This window comes from Globicephala melas, chromosome 1, assembly GCF_963455315.2.
Source record: "Globicephala melas chromosome 1, mGloMel1.2, whole genome shotgun sequence".
NCBI lineage: Eukaryota > Metazoa > Chordata > Mammalia > Artiodactyla > Delphinidae > Globicephala > Globicephala melas.
This window is the reverse complement of record NC_083314.1, coordinates 50,008,424-50,028,162: the sequence shown is the minus strand read 5'-3', so window position 1 is coordinate 50,028,162 and position 19,739 is coordinate 50,008,424. Positions and strand designations below refer to the sequence as shown.

The window sequence follows — 19,739 nt, the reverse complement described above, 5'->3', positions numbered from 1 at the left end:
GCTAACTGGCACATGAAAAAATGTTCAACATCACTGATTATTAGGGAAATGCAAATCAAAACCACAGTGAGATATCACCTCACACCTGTTAGAATTCTCAAAAAGGCAAGAAATAACAAGTGTTGGCAAGGATATGGAGAAAAGGGACACCCTCATACATTGTTGTTAGGAATGTAAGTTGGTACAGTCACTATGGAAGACTAGAGATTCCTCAGAAAGTTAAGAATAGAACTACCATATGATCCAGCTATCCTACTTCTCGGCATTTATCCAAAGAATATGAAGATACTAATCTGAAGAGATATCTGCACCACCACCCTCCCCCATAATCATCACAGCATTATTTACAGTAGCCAAGGTACAGAAACAACCCAAGTGCCCATGAACAGTTGAATGGATAAAGATGTGGTATATGTATAAAATGGAATACTACCCAGCCATAAAAAAAGATGAAATTTTGCTATTTGTGACAGTGTGGATGGACCTTGAGGGCATTATGCTAAGTGAGCTAAGTCAGACAGAGGAAGACATACATATGATTTCATTCATATGGGGAATGTAAAAAAACTAATAAACATTTAAAAATAAGTGAACATACCAAACAAAAACAAACATGTAGATAGAACAAAGTAGTGGTTATCTGAGGGAAAGGGGCGGTGGGGAAGGGAAAATGGGTAGAGGGGATCAACTGCGTGATGGATGGAAAATAAGTTTTTTTTTAATAAATTTATTTGTTTATTGTCTATGTTTGGCTGCATTGGGTCTTCGTTGCTGTGCACGAGCTTTCTCTAGTTGCAGCAAGTGGGGGCTACTCTTCATTGTGGTGCATGGGCTTCAGTACTTGTGGCACACAGGCTCAGTAGTTGTGGCTCACGGGCTCTAGAGCACAGGCTCAGTAGTTGTGGCACACGGGCTTAGTTGCTCCACTGCATGTGGGATCTTCCCGGAGCAGGGATCGAACCCGTGTCCCCTGCATTGGCAGGCGGGTTCTTAACCACTGCGCCACCAGGGAAGTCCCAGAAAATAAGTCTGTGGTTGTGAGCACATTGTAGGGTATATAGAAGTAGAAATAAAATGCTGTACACATGAAACTTACAGATCAATGTTACTTAAATTTTTTTAAAGATGTTTAAAACATATTTCTCATGAACACAGATGCAAAAACCTTCAACAAAATGTTAGTAAATCAAAATTTTAAAAGTACGAAAAGAATTAATACACTACAACCAAATAGGATTTATCTCAGGTGTGCAAGGCTGGTTTAACATTTGAAAATCAATTCATATAATCCAACACATCAACAGACTAAGGAAAAATCATATGATCATATCAATAGATGCAGAAAACAACATTTGATAGAGTCCAACACCCATTCATTATAAAAATCCTCAGTTAGGAATAGAGATAAACTTTGTCAGCTTGATAAAGACTGTCTACAGAAACTACAGCTAACATGTGTAATAATGGTAAGAAACTGGAAGCTTTTGTACTAACATCAGGTACAAGGCAAGGATGTCCTTGCTCACCAGTTTTCAATATTGTGCTGGAAGTTCTAGCTAATGCAATAAGACAAAGGAAATAAAAGGTATACAGATTGGGAAGGAAGAAATAAAACTGTCTTTATTCACAGATGACATGATTGTCTACGTAGAAAATCCAAGAGAATGGACAAAAAAACCTTCTGGAACTTATGCAGTTATGCAAAGTTGTAGGATACAAGGTTAATATACAAAAGTCAAGCACTGTCTTATATACCAGTAGTGAACAAGAGATACTTGAAAATAAAAGCACAATATAATTACCATTAGCATACCCCAACATGTAATACTTAGATATAAATCTAACAAAACATGTACAAGGTCTATATGAAAAAAACTACAAAACTTTGATGAATGAAATCAAAGAACTGCTAAATAAATGGGGAGATATTCCATGTTTATGGATAGGAGGATTCAATATTGTCAAGGTGTCATTTCTTCCCAACTTAATCTGTAGATTCAGTGCAACACCAGTCAAAATCCCAGCAAGTTAATTCATAGATATCAACAAATTAGTCCTAAAGTTTGTATGGAGAAACAAAAGACCCGGAATAGCTAACTCAATATTGGAAGAATAAAGTAGGACAGTACTCAGCCTCAAGCTAAACTAAACCTAAAGCTACAGTAATTGAGACAATGTGGTATTGTCAAAAGAATAGACAAGGGGCTTCCCTGGTGGTGCAGTGGTTGAGAGTCCGCCTGCCGATGCAGGGGACGCGGGTTCGTTCCCCGGTCCAGGAAGATCCCACATGCCGTGGAGCGGCTGAGCCCGTGAGCCATGGCCGCTGAGCCTGCGCGTCCGGAGCCTGTGCTCCGCAACAGGAGAGGCCACAGCGGTGAGAGGCCTGCGTACCGCAAAAAAAATAAAAAATAATAATAAAAAAAAAAAGAATAGACAAGTAGATCATTGGAACAGAATAAAGAGCCCGTAAGTAGACCCACATATAGTCAACTGATCTTTGACAAAGGAGCAAAGGCAGTACAATGGAACAGAGAGTCTTTTCAACAAATGGTACTGGGACAACTGGACATTCACATGCAAAAAAAAAAAAAAAAAAAAATCTGAACACAGACCTTAACACCTTTCACAAAAATTAACTCAAAATAGATCATAGACCTAAATGTAAACACAAAACTATAAAACTCCTAGAAGGTTACATAGGAGAAAAATCTAGATGACCTTGGGTATGGTGATGCCTTTTTAGGTATAAACCAAAGGCATTATCCATGAAAGAAATAACTGATAAGCCGAACTTTGTTAGAATTATAACTTCTGCTCAGCAAAAGACAATGTCAAGGGAATGAGAAGGCAAGCCACAGATTGTGAGCAAATATTTGCAAATGACTTATTTGAGAAAGGACTATTATCCAAAATATACAAAGAACTCTTAAAACTCAACAATAAGAAAACAACTTGATTTAAAAATGGGTTGAAGTCCGTAATAGACACCTCACCAAAGAAGATACACAGGTGGCAAATAAACGTTTGAAAAGTTGCTCTACATTTTATGTCATCAGGGAAATGCAATTGAAAACGAGATACCACTACATACCTACACTAACAACACCAAATGCTTATGTGGATGTGAAGCAACAGGAAATCCTATTCATTGCTGTTGGGAACATAAGATGGTCCAACCACTTTGAAGTTTGTTTTACAGTTTCTTACAAAACTAAACATACTCTTACCATACAGTCCAGCAATCACATTCCTTGATATTTACCCAAAAGGGTTGAAAACTTATGTCCACACACAAACCTACACACACATATGGCAGCTTTATTCATAATTGCCAAAACTTGGAAACAACCAAGATGTCCTTCCATGGGTGAGTGGATAAATAAACATCCAGACAATGGGATATTATTGTGTTAAGAGCTATCAAGCCATGAAGAGACATGGAGGAACCTTAAGTGAATCTTACTAAGTGAAAGAAGCCAATCTGAAGAGGCTACATACTGTATGATTCCAATTATATGATATCCTGGAAAAGGCAAAACTCGTGAGACAATAAAAAGATCAGTGATTGCCAAGGGTTTGGGGTGGGGGTGGGAGATGGGGGAGCAATGAATATAGGTAGAGCACAGAAGATTTCTAGGACAGTGAAAATACTCTGATATCATAATAGTGGATACATGTCATTATACATTTGTCTAAACCCATAGAAGGTACAACATCAAGATTGAGCTGTTATGTAAATTATGGTCTTTGGGTGATTACGATGTGTCTGTATAGGTTCATCAGTTGTGACAAATGTATCACTCTGATAGGAATGTTGGTAATGGGGAAGACTATGCATGTCTGGGCACAGGGAGTATATGGGAAATCTCTCTCCCCCTCAGTTTCATGAATCTTAAACTGCTTTTAAAAATGAATTTTAAAAATGAATTTAAAAATAAATTTAAACAAATTACTGAGTGCTTACTATGTGCCATTATGAACAAAAGTGATGCAGTGGTAGAAGGGTAGTAGACTAGGAATCAGAAGAGTCTGTATTCAAGTCCTTTTTTGTCACTTGTTAGTCCTGCCACCCTTAGACAAGTCACTTAGTATCTTTGAGCCTTACCTCTATGATAGTATTCCCTTATGACATTATGGGAATCAGAAAACAGACATGAAGTTTTTTGAAAACTAACTAGCAACATGAAAATATTAAGGACTTACTATTATTAAAATAATAACTAAGACATGACCATTGACTCTTAAGAAAAAATTTTTTTTGCATGCTATGTGAATAGTTGTATAAATGAATAAAGCAAAACAGCTGTCCAAAAAAGAAATACTGTAATGGTTATGCACTTAGAAAACAAAACTTCAAAAAGGGAACAATACCTTTTTATGTGAATGGAAATATTAACAAATTTTAAGGGAATAGCACTAAGACAAGTTTGACTTTCCATTTTTCTGCTTGGAGGAAAAAGATAAACTGAAAAGACAGTCTTTCTAAGGAAAGAGTAGCATAGTATTACTAGCAATTTTCTCAGGGTTAATTAGTTTTATAGCAGAAATGTTGGCAAATACTGATTTGCACTTGCCACTATTAAGAGTAGTTTGACTAGTATTATACCATCTAATTAAACTGATTTTTAAAAAGTATTTCCAAATTCACCATATAATGTTTTGGTAGTTGCTTTCTACAGTACAGTTTTTTTTTTCTTTTGTAAAGCAAATGGGGGTTAAAATCAATAGAAGAAAATCTGAAAGCAAACACAAGTTTTCAGCTTTGTGGAACATACTACTTCTCATATGATCATTCAGCAGTATTTTAGCCCAATTGTGCAATGCTTGCATTTGGGTATATCTTCCTTTATTAAAAAAAAAAAATCACAGAATTCCCTGGCGGTCCAGTGGTTAGGACTCTGCGCTTCCACTGCCAAGGGTCTGAGTTCAATCCCTGGTCGGGGAACTAAGGTACCATAAGCTGCGGGGCACAGCCAGAAATACAAAAATAAAAGTCAGAATAGCTGATGTAAAAATACTGCATTTGTTTGACACATTTTGCTCGTTTATCTTTGTCCAGATTCTCTGGCTCTTAGAAATAGTGGTGTATGTGGACCTGCTGGAACTAGGAGAGTTTCTTTACCTTTCTTACATCCTCTTTGGATGCACTGATTCATTAAAGAACTGGTTTTTCAACTCTACTGGTGTGGTTGGCTTTTCAAAAGAGTATAGGGAATCTAGCAGATATGAGAATAAGAATACAGTAAACCTATAGGGACTGTATTTATCAACATGGAGTTTCATGTTTTCTGCAAACAAAGGTTACATTTTATAATACAAACAGACCTCTGGGTGAAGGAACAGTAAACTCTTTCTGATTCTAGTTTGTAGCAGACTTATTCCTGAAATAATGTAAAGGGAATTAATTGATTCTTTTTTTTATAATTTAACAAAAAAAGTTTAATTGGTGTGATGTAATGTTCACTTCCCTAAATTAAATGCTCTTATTTATTCCTGAGCTTTGGCTTATGATGTTACATACAGCATGTATGCTTCTCTCTTCTAGAAGCCACCAGTGTCCAACAGAAGATCAATTTCTCAGAAGAAGGTATTTTCTCTTAAAATATCATGCAATATATTCTAAATCTTTTTGTTAAGATTAGAAGCAATTTTGCTAAGTACTTAAGAGAGAGAGCAGAAAATAGTGTCTTTTTGGAAAAAAAAATTCATGATTATCTGAACTGTTAAATGGAAGGTAAAATAGGATAGAATGGTGGCCTTTCTGTGCATTTTTTTTTTTTTTTTTTTTTTTTGGTACGAGGGCCTCTCACTGTTGTGGCCTCTCCCGTTGCGGAGCACAGGCTCCGGACCCGCAGGCTCAGCGACTCATGGCTCACAGGCCCAGCCGTTCCTCGACATGTGGGATCTTCCCGGACCGGGGCACGAACCCGTGTTCCCTGCATTGGCAGGCGGACTCTCAACAACTGCGCCACCAGGGAAGCCCCCTTCCTGTGCATTTTAAGCATCTTTTGTCTGTTTGAGTTAATTTAAGCAAAGCTAATATTTTCTGTTTCTGGCATGTGCTGGCCTTTGATTATGGTATTCAAATAATCAGTTTTCAAATTCTCATAACCAGTCTATGTTTGAATAGTACGGTAAAATTTAGTCCATTTTTAAGTTCACCATAATCTGAGATTAGTCACCTGCATACAGAAATGTTTGTGTATGGGTGTATGTATCCACACCCTGTTTGCAAACACACACACATATATGCAAACACATATGCATGCATATACTAATCTTGTCTGAATTTATACACTAACTATATGTACTTTTCCTCCCCATAAGTTAAAACTTTTCTTCTATTTAATGTTCATTTGTTTACTTTTCAACTCTACATTAAAGCCTCAGAATATAATCTTATTGAATATTCGTTTCGGATATAATTATTTACCTCAGAGAAAATAAAATAAATGAGCTCAATTTTAGCTTATTTAGACCTTTGTGACTCAGGATAGTAAGCATAATAAATAGCAATTCTATATCCGATTATTTAAAAGATTTCATTTTAATGTTGAATTACTTGTTTTTATTTTTTAATCCAGATCTTTAGAGCCTTAGAATAAAGACTATACTAGTATATTTTTATTTCTTTTTAGGGGAAACGGAGGAAAATGATCAAGACAGTTCTGCCAGTGATGTTACGGTTGTTAAGGTCAGATCCGGGGATTCTGTTGAGTCTGGAGGTAACGTTGCTTTATGTACATATGACTCTTATCTTAGGAGCTGTATTTTTAGTTAAAGTATAAAGGTATTCTGTGAATTTGCTTTTTTAAAGTATTTATTAAAACTACTTTTTAAAAAGTTGTGTGCTTTTAAACATTTTTTAAAATTACTGATTCCATGTATACATCTGATTAGTAATGTAATATCTAAACAAACAAATCACTTTTACCTTGCTTTGTTGTTTATGGAACATAAGATATTTTTGTGCTCAAAAGAAGAGTTATTTGTGATTTTTTAAAAAATTTAATAGAGAGACTTCCCTGGTGGCGCAGTGGTTAAGAATCTGCCTGCCAATGCAGGGGACACTGGTTTGAGCCCTGCTCCGGGAAGATCCCACATGCCGTAGAGCAACTAAGCCCGCGAGCCACAACTACTGAGCCCACATGCCACAACTACTGAAGCCCGCGCACCTAGAGCCCATGCTCTGCAACAAGAGAAGCCACTGCAGTGAGAAACCTGTGCACCACAACATAGCCCCCGCTCGCCGCAACTAGAGAAAGCCCACGTGCAGCAACGAAGACCCAATGCAACCAAAAATAAATAATTAAAAATTAAATTAAAAATTAAAAAAAAATGTTTATAGAGAAACTGATCACACTGGCATTGACTCACTACACTATCAGGAGTATTAGTTAGCTTTTAGGAAGTTTTAATAAACTTAGATTACTCCTTTTATCTCTGATTTGTTCAAATTCACATCCAGTTAGCAATAACAATTTCTGATTGTTCCTGTGAATTGATGTTTAAGTTTATTCAAGGAAAGAACTGACTGAAGAGAAAAAAAATACCAACTTGAGACTTATGAGGGTGCTGATTTAATTTGTAAACAGTGGAAATAATAAATAATTTTATATTTTAGTTCCATTATAGAGTAAGTCTCTACTTACCCCTCACCACCTTTTGAGAATTTCTGTAATTCCTATGTTTTACTAAATCATTCCATTTTAAAAATAAGCTCAGAAGCTGGTTTATGGGCATTTATTCTACATATTTCCCACCCTTCCTCATTTTTCCCCATTCTTTCTTTCTTTTTTTTTTAATATTTATTTATTTATTTGGTTATGCCAGGTCTTAGTTGCGGTACACAGGATCTTTATTGCCGCATGTGGGATCTTTAGTTGCAGCATGCGGGATCTAGTTCCCTGACCAGGGATCGAGCCCGGGCCCCCTGCATTGGGAGCTCAGAGTCTTAACCACTGGACCACCAGGGAAGTCCCTCACCATTCTTTCTTGATACAGAAATCCCAAAGGAGATATGCAACACTGTAGCCTAGTGGTTAATATCTTGGGCTCTGGAGTTTCACTGGGTTTCACTCTTCCACTACTAGGTTTGTGCCCTCAGGCAGTTGCTTAACTTCTCTGTTCCTCAATTCCCTCATCTGGGTTGTTGTGAGGTTTAATTACTTAGAGAGTACCTAGCACATAGTAAACACTCAAATTGAGTGCTGTTGTTAGTTTTCATATATGCATACATACAGCTCTAAAAATTAGAGACTAATTAAGTCATGAATTATATAGCCAGTAGCTTGATGCCATTGCTACCAGTGTGGCTCTTTGATGCTACATAAACCCCAGGCTCTGTGATCCCTTTTGAATTCTAATAAATTCTTATTGAAGCATGCATACCCCATACAGAAGAAAACTCTAGCTAAAGAACAAAGATGTGAGGCATATTCAGAAGAATACTGATCTTTCTAGATTGTCTTCTGGGCCAGTTATTACCGAAGAGGTACTAGAAGGTCCACTGGAGTGCAGGAGGAAAATACTAGAATTTAGTTATATACATCTTTTATTTCATCCATTTAAAATGTCTATTTTAGTTTGTTTTATAATATATACAACACATTAGTTAATATATTATTTTAGTAATGCTTGTATATAATATTAAAAATATATTTTGGAGATAGATGCTCAAAATTTTTTTAGAGGAGTACACCAACAAAAATACTTAACCACCACCTGGTTGTGTCAAATGCTTTTGCCTCCAAGATAGCAGTCTGACTGCTTTTAGACATACTTTGTTATAAATTCCACTTTTAAATGAAAAAAAAATTAAGATTTTTAAGAAGGGAAGGCTAAAATACATAACATATCGACTACTTGCAAGAAGAATTTAAGACAAAATGGATAGTAATGATTTCCAGAAGATCCATTATTGTAAACTTTCAAGATTTTCCCCAGCTCAAAGGTTTCATTATCTTCTTTACCTCATGCCATGCCCTATATCTTTTTTTCTCTTCAAAAAGAAAAGACAGATAATTAATTTTTTAGACATAACTTGACCCTTTAGAAACTATTTTTTAAAATAAATTATACATTCAAGTGTTGAATTCCCTGGGGTTTATCTGAATATTCTTGCTCTTTTGATTATTCATCATTCTCTGGTTAAATGTGCACTTAGAAAGTTAAATATGCTTTATAGTATACTATATTTCTTTTTTGTTTTTAGACCAAACCACCAGATCATCAAGTCAATATCCAGAATCATTTTGGCAGTCATCACAAAGTAAGTAAAACCATGATTTTTACTCTTAAAAGTCTACCTGTGGGTGTGGTCAAATGCTATTCTTATTTTTGAAGATCTTCTTTTGCAGTTTAATGTAAAATGTTGAAAAAGAGGTATAGTGAATGCTAAAAAAACCCTCATCTTGCATCTTGAATTTGCTTCTTGAGTTAATCACCTCTGTACCCAACCTTGATTTTGAATTAAAAAAAAAACAAAGGGCTTCCCTGGTGGCGCAGAGGTTGAGAGTCTGCCTGCCGATGCAGGGGACACGGGTTTGTGCCCCGGTCTGGGAAGATCCCACATGCCGCAGAGCGGCTGGGCCTGGGAGCCATGGCCACTGAGTCTGCGTGTCCGGAGCCTGTGCTCCGCAACGGGAGAGGCCACAACAGTGAGAGGCCCGCACCGGGTAAAAAAAAAAAAAAAAACTACTTCCTTCTTTGATTTGTTGAATGTCCTCATTTGCAATATAAATTTGTTGATTGTAGTAGTTTGAACCTACTTATATGGTATGATTTAAACTGTGTTGCGAAAGTTTGGAAGGATGAATAAATAAGTGGTAAATCAGGTAAAGTAAAAAGTTAATGGTAAGTTAGTTGGTGTGTATATAAAAGTCTTACAGCCCAGCTTACAGCTTTGAAAATTTTCATAATAAAATATTGAGAAAATGTAACACACATGAAAAGAATGGGAAGTAGTATGCTAAAATGCTAACAGTGTTTGTTCAGGATGGTAGAATTGTTGACATTTTTCGTTTACTTTTTTTCTATAGTTTGCAGATTATCTACAATGGATATGTATCTCTTAGGTTAAGCAGAAATTACACTGTTTTTTCTTTTTCCATTTTTAAATCAAGTCCCAGAATTCAAATTAATTATTAGTCAACCAGAAATATCCTGGAATGTAAAATCTTCAAGAACTTTTTTTTCCTTCCACAATACCATTTTAAAAATATGAGACTATTTTTAAAGAAAAAGTCTTTGGAAATCTGTTTTCTAATCACTGTGTTCATAGAATTCCACTTTATATATGTGTGTATATATATATATATTTTTTTTTTAGTTTTTAGTAGGTTCTGGGTTTGGAATTAAAACTGAGACAAACAAAAGCAGGTGAAACAAAAATCAGTCATTTATGGAAAATTACTCTCTGGATTATCTTATATGTTTGCGCTTCGTTATTCTAAATCTTTGATCTTTGGAAGCTCTGAAATGTGTGTCCCTATATTAATTATGCTATACTTATGCAATGGTATACTTTTCAGTTATGGAAAATGAGTTGTTTGTATACAATTAGGTATACATTTCCTTGAATCTAAAATGCCATTGCTTTAATGTATTACTGAGAAAGAAAACCATCCAGTTAAACTGTGTCATATCACTGATTCTAAGATGCAGCCCTAAAGCAAAGGTGTTTTTAAAAAGTTACTTCACAGAGTCAGTGAAAGACAATACAAAAAAGTGTGTCTAGTTTTTTAAAAAGTTCTTTGTTAGTGTAGACTGAAAACAAATCTGGAATATACATCTATCTGTCTTATTCACCACGGTTTTCCTACAATGTTTTGCATGTAATAGGCACTTAATAGATATTAATGAATTTTTAGGTTATGCATTTCTAGAATGGTGTATTTCTGTTACAGCCAGCACATACTGCATTTTTAGTCAGAAAATAAGTCGAACATAAATTTATACTGGTACTTGTATCAGTAGCTAGAAGTAACTTGTTTCTTCAGGGCAGATTTGCAAATTTACCATGTTATAATTGTTTGTAATAACATTTTCTAATTATCCCATTGTATCATTTTATAGTTGTCCTTAAATACCATCCCAAAACATGAAGTAGCATCTTGCACTGCATAACTGCTTTGCAGTGTTCACAAATTTGCTTATATAGTATATACCGTTATATATGAACTGCCTGGGTTTATATCTCAGTCCTACTACCTTTTACACATGTAATCTTGGAGAAAATGATCAATTTCAGTTTACTTATTTGTAAAATAGGAATAATAGTATCTACCACATAAAGTGTGAGAGTTGATAAAATTATACTTGGTACCTGGTAAGCATTCAGTACATTTAGCTTTTATTTTGATGGCGTTGCTCTTAAAGCTGGCTTCTTATTATCTAATTCCTGAACATTTTGAAGTTTAGAAAAGGGAAAATACATATATATTGTATATGTTTGGGACTGATGAAAGAAAGTTTTGATTGTTTTTGTTTTTGGTGTCAGTAGTAAACAAGTAAAATGTTTATGCAACATCTTCATTGTTTTTATTTCCATTCTTTATTTTCTATGACCTTATCTCTGTTCTCTGTTTCAGGTCCCGACTTCACAGCTTTTGATAAGCAACGATTAGTGCTAAGTAAGTGGTTGGTTGTCTATTCTTTTATCAATCAACCCAGTCTTACTAGCCAACAAAAATTTGAATAGAATACAAAGTCATTTTACCCTCTTTGCCTTTTAATCCACCACAGATTGATACTATATGTAATATTGGTACTCTGTGATGTAGAAATGTGTTTAGGACTACTTTACTGAAAATAATTTATTTACAAAAGTAAATGGTTAACCTTTTTCTTCTTAATTAACACCAAAGTGTTAATGAAGTTCAAGTGTTAATAAATGCAGTCATAGACCATAGCAAAGGACTTGTACATGGTTTCGTCTATTAGGGGATTATGTATTTATTTGCTGCCTTTTTTGCTGTGGGAAGTAACCCATCCGCACTGATGTGATCCTTTGACATTATCTTTTACTTTTGAACCTATTGCTTTGGTTGTTTCCCTCGCCAAATTTGTTTTGCCTTTCTGATAAATTTACCTTATAACACTGAGGTATAGTATACATTTTCAAAGTATGTGAAACGATATCTTGATATATATATCTGTCTCAGGCTCGGGATATCAAAAAAATCCTCAGGAATGGGTTGAAAAAACCACAAGAATAAGGACTAGGATGCAAAGTAAGTTGATAAATCTCTACCTGTTATTGAAGAAATTTTAAAATTGCTACCTGTTATTGAAGTAATTTTAAGTTTATTTGCTGTTTTTTTGACTATTTAACATATAAAACTGTTTAGTTCATCAGATAAGCATTTGGGTTGCTTGTGATCTCATTAATAAAGGACATTTATGATTGCTAGTTTAGTTATTTCCATCTACTTGGACTGGCAGGAGATGGACTGGGTGTAGAATGTAGAATCATGGTGTGAGAAAACCAGTGGATGATAGGTCTGTACTTGACAAATTGTCAGTTCTGTCTAGCAGCAGTACAATCTGCACATGAAAATGAAATTCTAATCTTTTGATAGTGCCTGTTTTTATTTTTAACAGTTGTTTACCGTTATATAAATAACCACTTAGAGCAGCTTTGCATACCCATTATTTTAAGTTATAAATGCTGAAATCCTCAAATTGTATTTTCATGTTTGGGTTTAGGATGGATTAAATGTCATAGAATTTAAGAAATATTGAAGAAATAAATAGGTGCGATAAAACATACTTTGAATTCAGTGTCTATCATAATTTCTATAGCAGTGTGTCCACATTAAACCTTGACTGTATAAAAAAATCCATGCCATGCCTTAAGTGACCTTTAACCTCTATCCCTTCCTTATTCCTGTAGCCACAGTAGGTCTTGAGGTCATCAGGTGTCCCTTACTTTTATTTAGATAATATAAAAATCCCCATCATATAGCTCTTGCTCACAAAATAACTAACTGTAATTGGACAAGATAACCTCTGTGGCTTTGTTTTTCTATCAGTAAAGTAGTAATGGTTGCAATTCATTTTTTCCCCAGCAGTGAAGTATTACCGTACACGTAAGTGAGTTCTTCAGCTGTCTAAAACTGAAATAACTTTTTGCCCTCGCCTTATTCTTGGCTGTTATTTTTTTTTGGCCATGCTTCGCAGCTTGTGGGATCTTAGTTCCCCAACCAGGGATCGAACCAGGGCCCTCAGCAGTGAGCGCGCAGAGTCCTAACCACTGGACCGCCAGGGAATTCCCTGGCTGTCATTTCTTATTGCTGTATATACTTGCTATTAGAAGACCATTTCCTCTTAAAATTTGTTCTTCTTGACCTATTATAGTTAGGAAACCAAATATTAATTCAGCTTTTTAAGATTATGGTTATAGCCAATATCAAAAATTAAAACATTCTGAAGATCTAAGAATTACTCTTGGAAGCAAAACTGCACGAGTTTAAGTGTATATACTATGAAAAACTCAGAGTTTTATGATGTTATTAGTTCTTAACTATATATTCTGGGTAACTAATAGCAGATAAATTACTTCCAGAAAAGTGAAGTGTAGTACATATTGTTGTCAAAAAATGTTTGCATTGTCCTCTGTTAAGACACTGTACAAATGCAATGCAGAAGGGAAAATCATTATATTGAAGGTCTAGCTGGAATGTAGAAATAGATCTTTATGGTTGCTAAATTGATAGCTTATTTATAGTATTTTCTCTGTATTCCTATTTTGTCTTAAGTTTGTATATTTGTTATGGCTTAAATAGTTTTATACTGGTTGATAGACATCTACCATATATACAGAACTTCCAGAGTTAAAGAGAAACTATATAGCAGAAATTTGCACGTTCGGGTTCAGGTAACAAAATTTTTTAGATTTTTGACCACAGAAGGACTTTAAGATAAGAAGAAAGAATTTTCAATCAGAGTAGACGATTGCAGGAAGAAAGAATTTTCAGTCAGAGTAGAAGATTGCAGTGATTTCCAAACAGCCTTATAGATTTCTCTTCAATCTAACATCATTTGAAAAAAACTTTTCCTTGGCATTCCAAGTTTCATATCTTATTGTCTTAACTATACACTTCTGCCTGCTTCAGTGAGAAAAAAAAATTCATTTTTAGATTTAGGTGTTCAAGAACCTGGATTTCAGATCATTATCACCCTATGTTAGTACCAGTTCTCTGGGTAGACAGGTCCCAGTTCAGGTTTCTGCAGGTATCCAGATCTTTGGGGAAAGATAGAACCACTGTCTATACTTTTGCTGTGTCCCAGATGATAAAACAGTCAGGCCTCTGAGTCTGTGCTTCATTAATATACATGCTTTGGAACCTGTCTCTAAAAGTGGTGTAGAGAAAAGAGGAGAGTTTGGAGTTAGAGCTATTGGGTTCCAGTCCCAGATCTTCTACTAATTGAGTCATCTTGGTAAAGTCTCTTAAACTTTGTGAACCTCAATTTTCTTAACTTTAAAGTTGGGACAATAGTGCCTATAACTAGGTTATTCTAATGAGCTTATTATATATGTGAACACAATTTTTTAAGTCTAAATGTACCACATAAATAATTAATGCTTATTTATTGTTAACAATATATTGTGTAATAATCAGTAGTAATAACTATGAAAGATTCATGCCCTCTGCTTTTGACTTTATAGAGTGATTGATTGTTACCATACTCTTCATACTAGAAAAACTCTGAGCTTTATCTTTTTAAAAAGATCTTTTTTAACGGAATTTTTATTACTGTCTCTAAAAATATTTTTAATGAGGATAAAGTTTACCTTTTAGTGTGTTGCCTCAGCAGTATATATACCCTACTAAGTTTGAGTTCTTCAAATTATATAAATGTTTCATATGGTATATAATAACTGTTACTTATCTATTCTATATCATTAAAATCATCATAGAAGAGCACTTAACATTTTATGTATTGTCTCATTTGATCTTTGCAACCATGGATTAAAGTATTCAAGATAAACATTATCTTGATGGATTTATTTTCTAAATTGTTTCACATACTCTTTAACTGTAGGTTAAACTATTGAAGTATGATTGACATACATTCATTTTGGTTTTTAAAATATTTTGTTAAAGTATAGTTGATTTACAATGTTGTGTTAATTTCTGCTGTATGGCAAAGCGATTCAGTTATTCATATATATATTACTTTTCATATTCTTTTCCATTATGGGTTGTCACAGCATATTGAATATAGTTCCCTGTACTATACAATAGGACCTTGTTGTTTATCCATCCTATATATAATAGTTTGCATCTGCTAATCCCAAACTCCCAGTCCATTCCTCCCCTACCCCCACCTTCTTGGCAACCACAAGTGTGTTCTCTGTGTCTGTGAGTCTGTTTCTGTTTCATAGATATGTTCATTTATGTCATATTTTAGAATCCACATATGAGTGATGTCATATGGTATTTGTCTTTCTCTGACTTACTTCGCTTAGTATGATAATCTCTAGATCCATCTGTGTTGCTGCAAATGGCATTATTTCATCCACTTTTATGGTTAATATTCCATTGTATATATACCACATCTTCTTTATCAATTCATCTGTGATTGACATGCATTTAATGTATACAACTTACGTATTTACTGTATACAACTTGATGAGTTTGGAGATAAGTATATACCTGTGAAACCATCACCATAGTCTATGCCGTGAACATATCCATCACCTCCAAAAGTTTTCTCCCACCCTCTTTATTTATTATTATGTGTGTGATAAGAACACTTAAGATCTACCCTCGTAGCAAATTTTTAATATATAGGACAATAAATATAGGTACTATGCTCTACAGTAGATTTCTAGGATTTTTTCATCTCATTTAACTGAAACTGTGTACCCTTTGACTGATATCTCCTGATTTCCCCCTCCCCCAGGCCCTGGAAACCACCTGTTTCTATGAATTTGACTAGGTTCCTCACATAAATGATAGTATGAAGCATTTGCATATCTGTATCTGACTTATTTCATTAGGATAATGTTCTCCATGTTGTCCAGAGTGGCAAGATTTCCTTCTTTTTTAAAGCTGAATAATAATTCCATTGTGTGTGTATGTGTGTGAATACATGTATATGTATAAATACATCACATTTTCTTTATCCATTAATTTGTCAATGGACATTTAGTTTGCTTCCCTGTTTCGGCTATTGTGAATATTACTGCAATGAACATGGGTGTGCAGATATCTCTCCAAGGTCGTAATTTCTGTTCCTTTGGATATATATCCAAAAGTGGGATTGCCGGATCATATGGTAGTCCATTTTTAACCTTTTGGGGAACCTCCATAATTCTTTTCCATAGTGACTGCACCAATTTATATTCCCACCAACAGTGTACAGGGATTCTCTTTCCTCCACATCCTCTCCACATACCTTGCACTTTTGTTTTTTCGATAATAGCCACAATACATTTGATAATGTGAGGTGATTTCTCATTGTGATTTTGATCACATAAGTCATGTGCTTTTTAAGTTTGATGTAATCCCATGGTCTATTTTTACTTTTGTTGTCCATGCTTTTGTTGTTATATCCAAGAAATCATTGTCAAGGCCAACTTCAAGAAGCTTTTTCCCCATGTTTCTTCTGGGAGTTTTATTGTTTCAATTCCTAATTTAAGTCTTTCATCCATTTTGAGTCGATTTTTGTGTGTGGTATAAGGGTCCAATTTCATTCTTTGTATGTGGATATCCAGTTTCCCCAGTACCATTTACTGAAGAGACTATCCTTTTGCTATTGTGTAGTCTTGACACCCTTGTTGAGGATCAGTTGACTATATCTTCATGGGTTTATTTCTGACTTTCTATTCTCTTCCATTGGTCTATATGTCTGTATTTATGGCAGTATCATAATGTTTTGATTATTCTAGCTTTGTGATATATTTTGAAATCAGAAAGTGTGATGCCTCCAGTTTTGTTCTTCTTACTCAAAGTTGTTTTGGCCTTTCAAATTTGGGGTCTTTTGTGGTTCCATATGAATTTTAGGATTGTTTTCTGTTTCTGTAAAAAATGCCATTGGAATTTTGATACAGATTGCACTGAACCTGTAGATTGCTTTCGGTAGTATGGACATTTTAAGAATATTAATTCTCCATTCCATGACCATGGGATGTCTTTCCATTTACTTGTGTCTGCTTTAATTCCTTTCATCAGTGTTTTAGAGGTTTCAGTGTATAATGCTTTTACCTCCTTGGTTACTCTTATTCCTAAATATTTTATTCTTCTGATGCTATTGTAAATGGGAGTTTTTCTTAATTTTGTTTGTGTTAATTTTGTTTTCTTAATTTTATGTTCTTACGAGTTATATGAATGTTACATATGTTTCATAATAACTGTTATTTAGCTGTTCTCCATTATTAATATCATCATGCACTTCACAGCATTTTCATATATTATATCATTTGATCTTTGCAACCATGGAATGAGGTATTTAAGATAAACATTATCTGATGGAAATTTTTTTTTTTTAGTAAGACAGTTTTAACTTTGGTTACCTAACTTTGAAGCTTCTAAATGATGCCATTTCCTAGACTAACCTAGTAATTGCAAAACAATATGCCTTTAGAGTTAAGGTTGATGTCATTTTGTTTCATTTGAGGTTTTTTGTCATATGACCAGAAATAAGGCTATTTCTGTAAAAATATATATAAAATAAATAAATCAGCAATGCTAATTTTATTCCTCCAGTTTAGTCCAGTGTTTCTCAAATGAAAACTGTTGATAAATACTAGGAAGATCACTTATACACATAAAGTTATAAAACTCCAGGCAAGTGCTACATGACAGTATTGGTAATGTAGATCATACAGATGAGTAACTCAGCCTCTTCGCTTCCTGAACCCTGTCGTTCCATTTCCTCTCTCTTAGATGGCTATGCCAAGGAGGACGGAGAGGAAAAGGAAAGAGCTTTTCATTTGTTTTCTAAAGTATGATGGAAATAGAGATTTGATGGAGTTGTGGGAAAATTATTTTTGAAATCTGTTGTTCAACCACAAAGCTAAAACAATTACTTGTCTATTACCAGAAATGGTGAAAAGTTTTTCAGTGTAATTTCTAAAATATTACTGATATTTGAAATGGTCAGAAGCACCAGAGGACGTATTTGAATCAGATTGAGGTAGAAATTAGTGAAGATTAAGATTGAGTTTTACCTTAAAACCCCTTATCCAGAGAGCTCAGTAATCCATAATCATATTTTGTCCTTCTTTCCCTCTTTACAGCATCATCACCAGGCGAGCGTTCGATATATGGCAATTTTTCAGATGGTATTATTTGTTTCCTTTTATTATAGTTGTGCTTATTTTCTTTGTCCTCTTAACTTTGTCCCAGAAGTTTCACCACTCCCATTAAATAATTTGGGTCAAGTTCTTCAAGGCTTTCTCACAAAACTAATGTGTTAAGAGTATGCTTTGTACTCGACCATTACATTAATTATGAAAGAAACCAATCTTGTGTCTCAAGCAGCTGTCAATCTAATAGACACTTGAATCTTCTGCTTTTTCTTCTGTTTCTGACAGATCTCTGCCTTATTTTCTCTTGGTGAAATTTGTATTCTCTTTTTCTGTTGGAAATACTGAAATTATGAAACATAAATTGATAGTCTTTATTACTTCTATCATTAGATGACGGTGTTCAGAAATCAGAGCTTGGAAACCAATCTCCATCAGCCTCCAGCCAACGTAAGTTTGTCTATTCAGCTTTCATTAAATGAGTCTCTAAAATTGGTGAACATAATGATTTTTTAATTTTTTTGACACCAAAGAACTTCATGCTATTTGAAGAATGATATTTTAAGTACTTCAAAAGAAAAAGTATATATTTTACCAGCAGTAAAAGTCTTTAAGGACAAACTGTGTGAAAAAACATCTGGCTTTCCCCTTTACTTTATTATCCATAAGACCAAAAGTGAAAGTTAACAAGTAAAGCAACTAATACTGTTAACCAAGTGAACCTTGTTGTCAAAAGAAAGATGCACATAGCATGACATAATGGGAATACCATAGTTTTTTAGAGTTCACAGACCTGAATTTGAATTAGTTTGGACCACTTACCTTCTGTATAGCCTTGGGGCAAGTTTCTTTAGTTCTCTAAGCCTTTTTATTATCTTGAAAGAGTACTAAGAAAGTAACAGTGATTCTCAGATTCTTTGGTCTCAATACCACTTTCTACTAGCAAAATTAATAAGAACCCCAGAGACCTTTTTTAAAAAGAGACTTAAAAAAATATATATGAGTTATACCTGTCCATATTTACCTAGAGATTAAAATTGTAAAAAAAATTTTAATGTTTGTTAGTTATTTTTAAATAATTTAGTAAGGAGAGTGGTAGATTGCTTTGTATTTTCTCTGATCTCTAATGCCTGGCTTAATAAAATGGAGCTGGAGTTTCATTCTGCTTCTGTATTCAAACTGTTAAAATATATTGGCGATTTTGGGTTTTTTTAAATTTATTTATTAATTTATTTTTGGCTGCATTGGGTCTTCTTTGCTGCGCACAGGCTTTCTCTAGTTGCGGTGAGCGGGAGCTACTCTTCATTGCAGTGCACAGGCTTCTCATTGCGGTGGCTTCTCTTTGTTGCAGAGAATGGGCTCTGGGTGCACAGGCTTCAGTAGTTGTGGCTCACGGGCTCTAGAGCGCAGGCTCAGTAGTTGTGGCGCACGGGCTTAGTTGCTCCGTGGCGTGTGGGATCTTCCCAGACCAGGGATTGAA

The 19,739-nt window shown here is 34.6% G+C and overlaps 1 protein-coding gene across 7 annotated transcripts in view; it reads left to right on the top strand.

Moving 5' to 3' along the window:
* The window catches only part of TOR1AIP1 (torsin 1A interacting protein 1), a 52,114-nt gene that overhangs the window by 28,486 nt on the left and 3,889 nt on the right, over nt 1-19,739 (top strand). For 2 of the 7 annotated variants that reach the window (XM_070043866.1, XM_070043870.1), the window contains 8 exons: nt 5,546-5,587; nt 6,639-6,725; nt 9,215-9,271; nt 11,592-11,633; nt 12,165-12,233; nt 13,071-13,091; nt 18,251-18,295; nt 18,653-18,709. In XM_070043866.1, coding sequence (XP_069899967.1) covers nt 5,546-5,587; nt 6,639-6,725; nt 9,215-9,271; nt 11,592-11,633; nt 12,165-12,233; nt 13,071-13,091; nt 18,251-18,295; nt 18,653-18,709 — 420 coding nt within the window. The remainder of the gene's footprint in view (nt 1-5,545; nt 5,588-6,638; nt 6,726-9,214; nt 9,272-11,591; nt 11,634-12,164; nt 12,234-13,070; nt 13,092-18,250; nt 18,296-18,652; nt 18,710-19,739) is intronic. The other 5 variants (XM_060295714.2, XM_030875319.3, XM_060295726.2 and 2 more) reach the window with 3 other exon arrangements.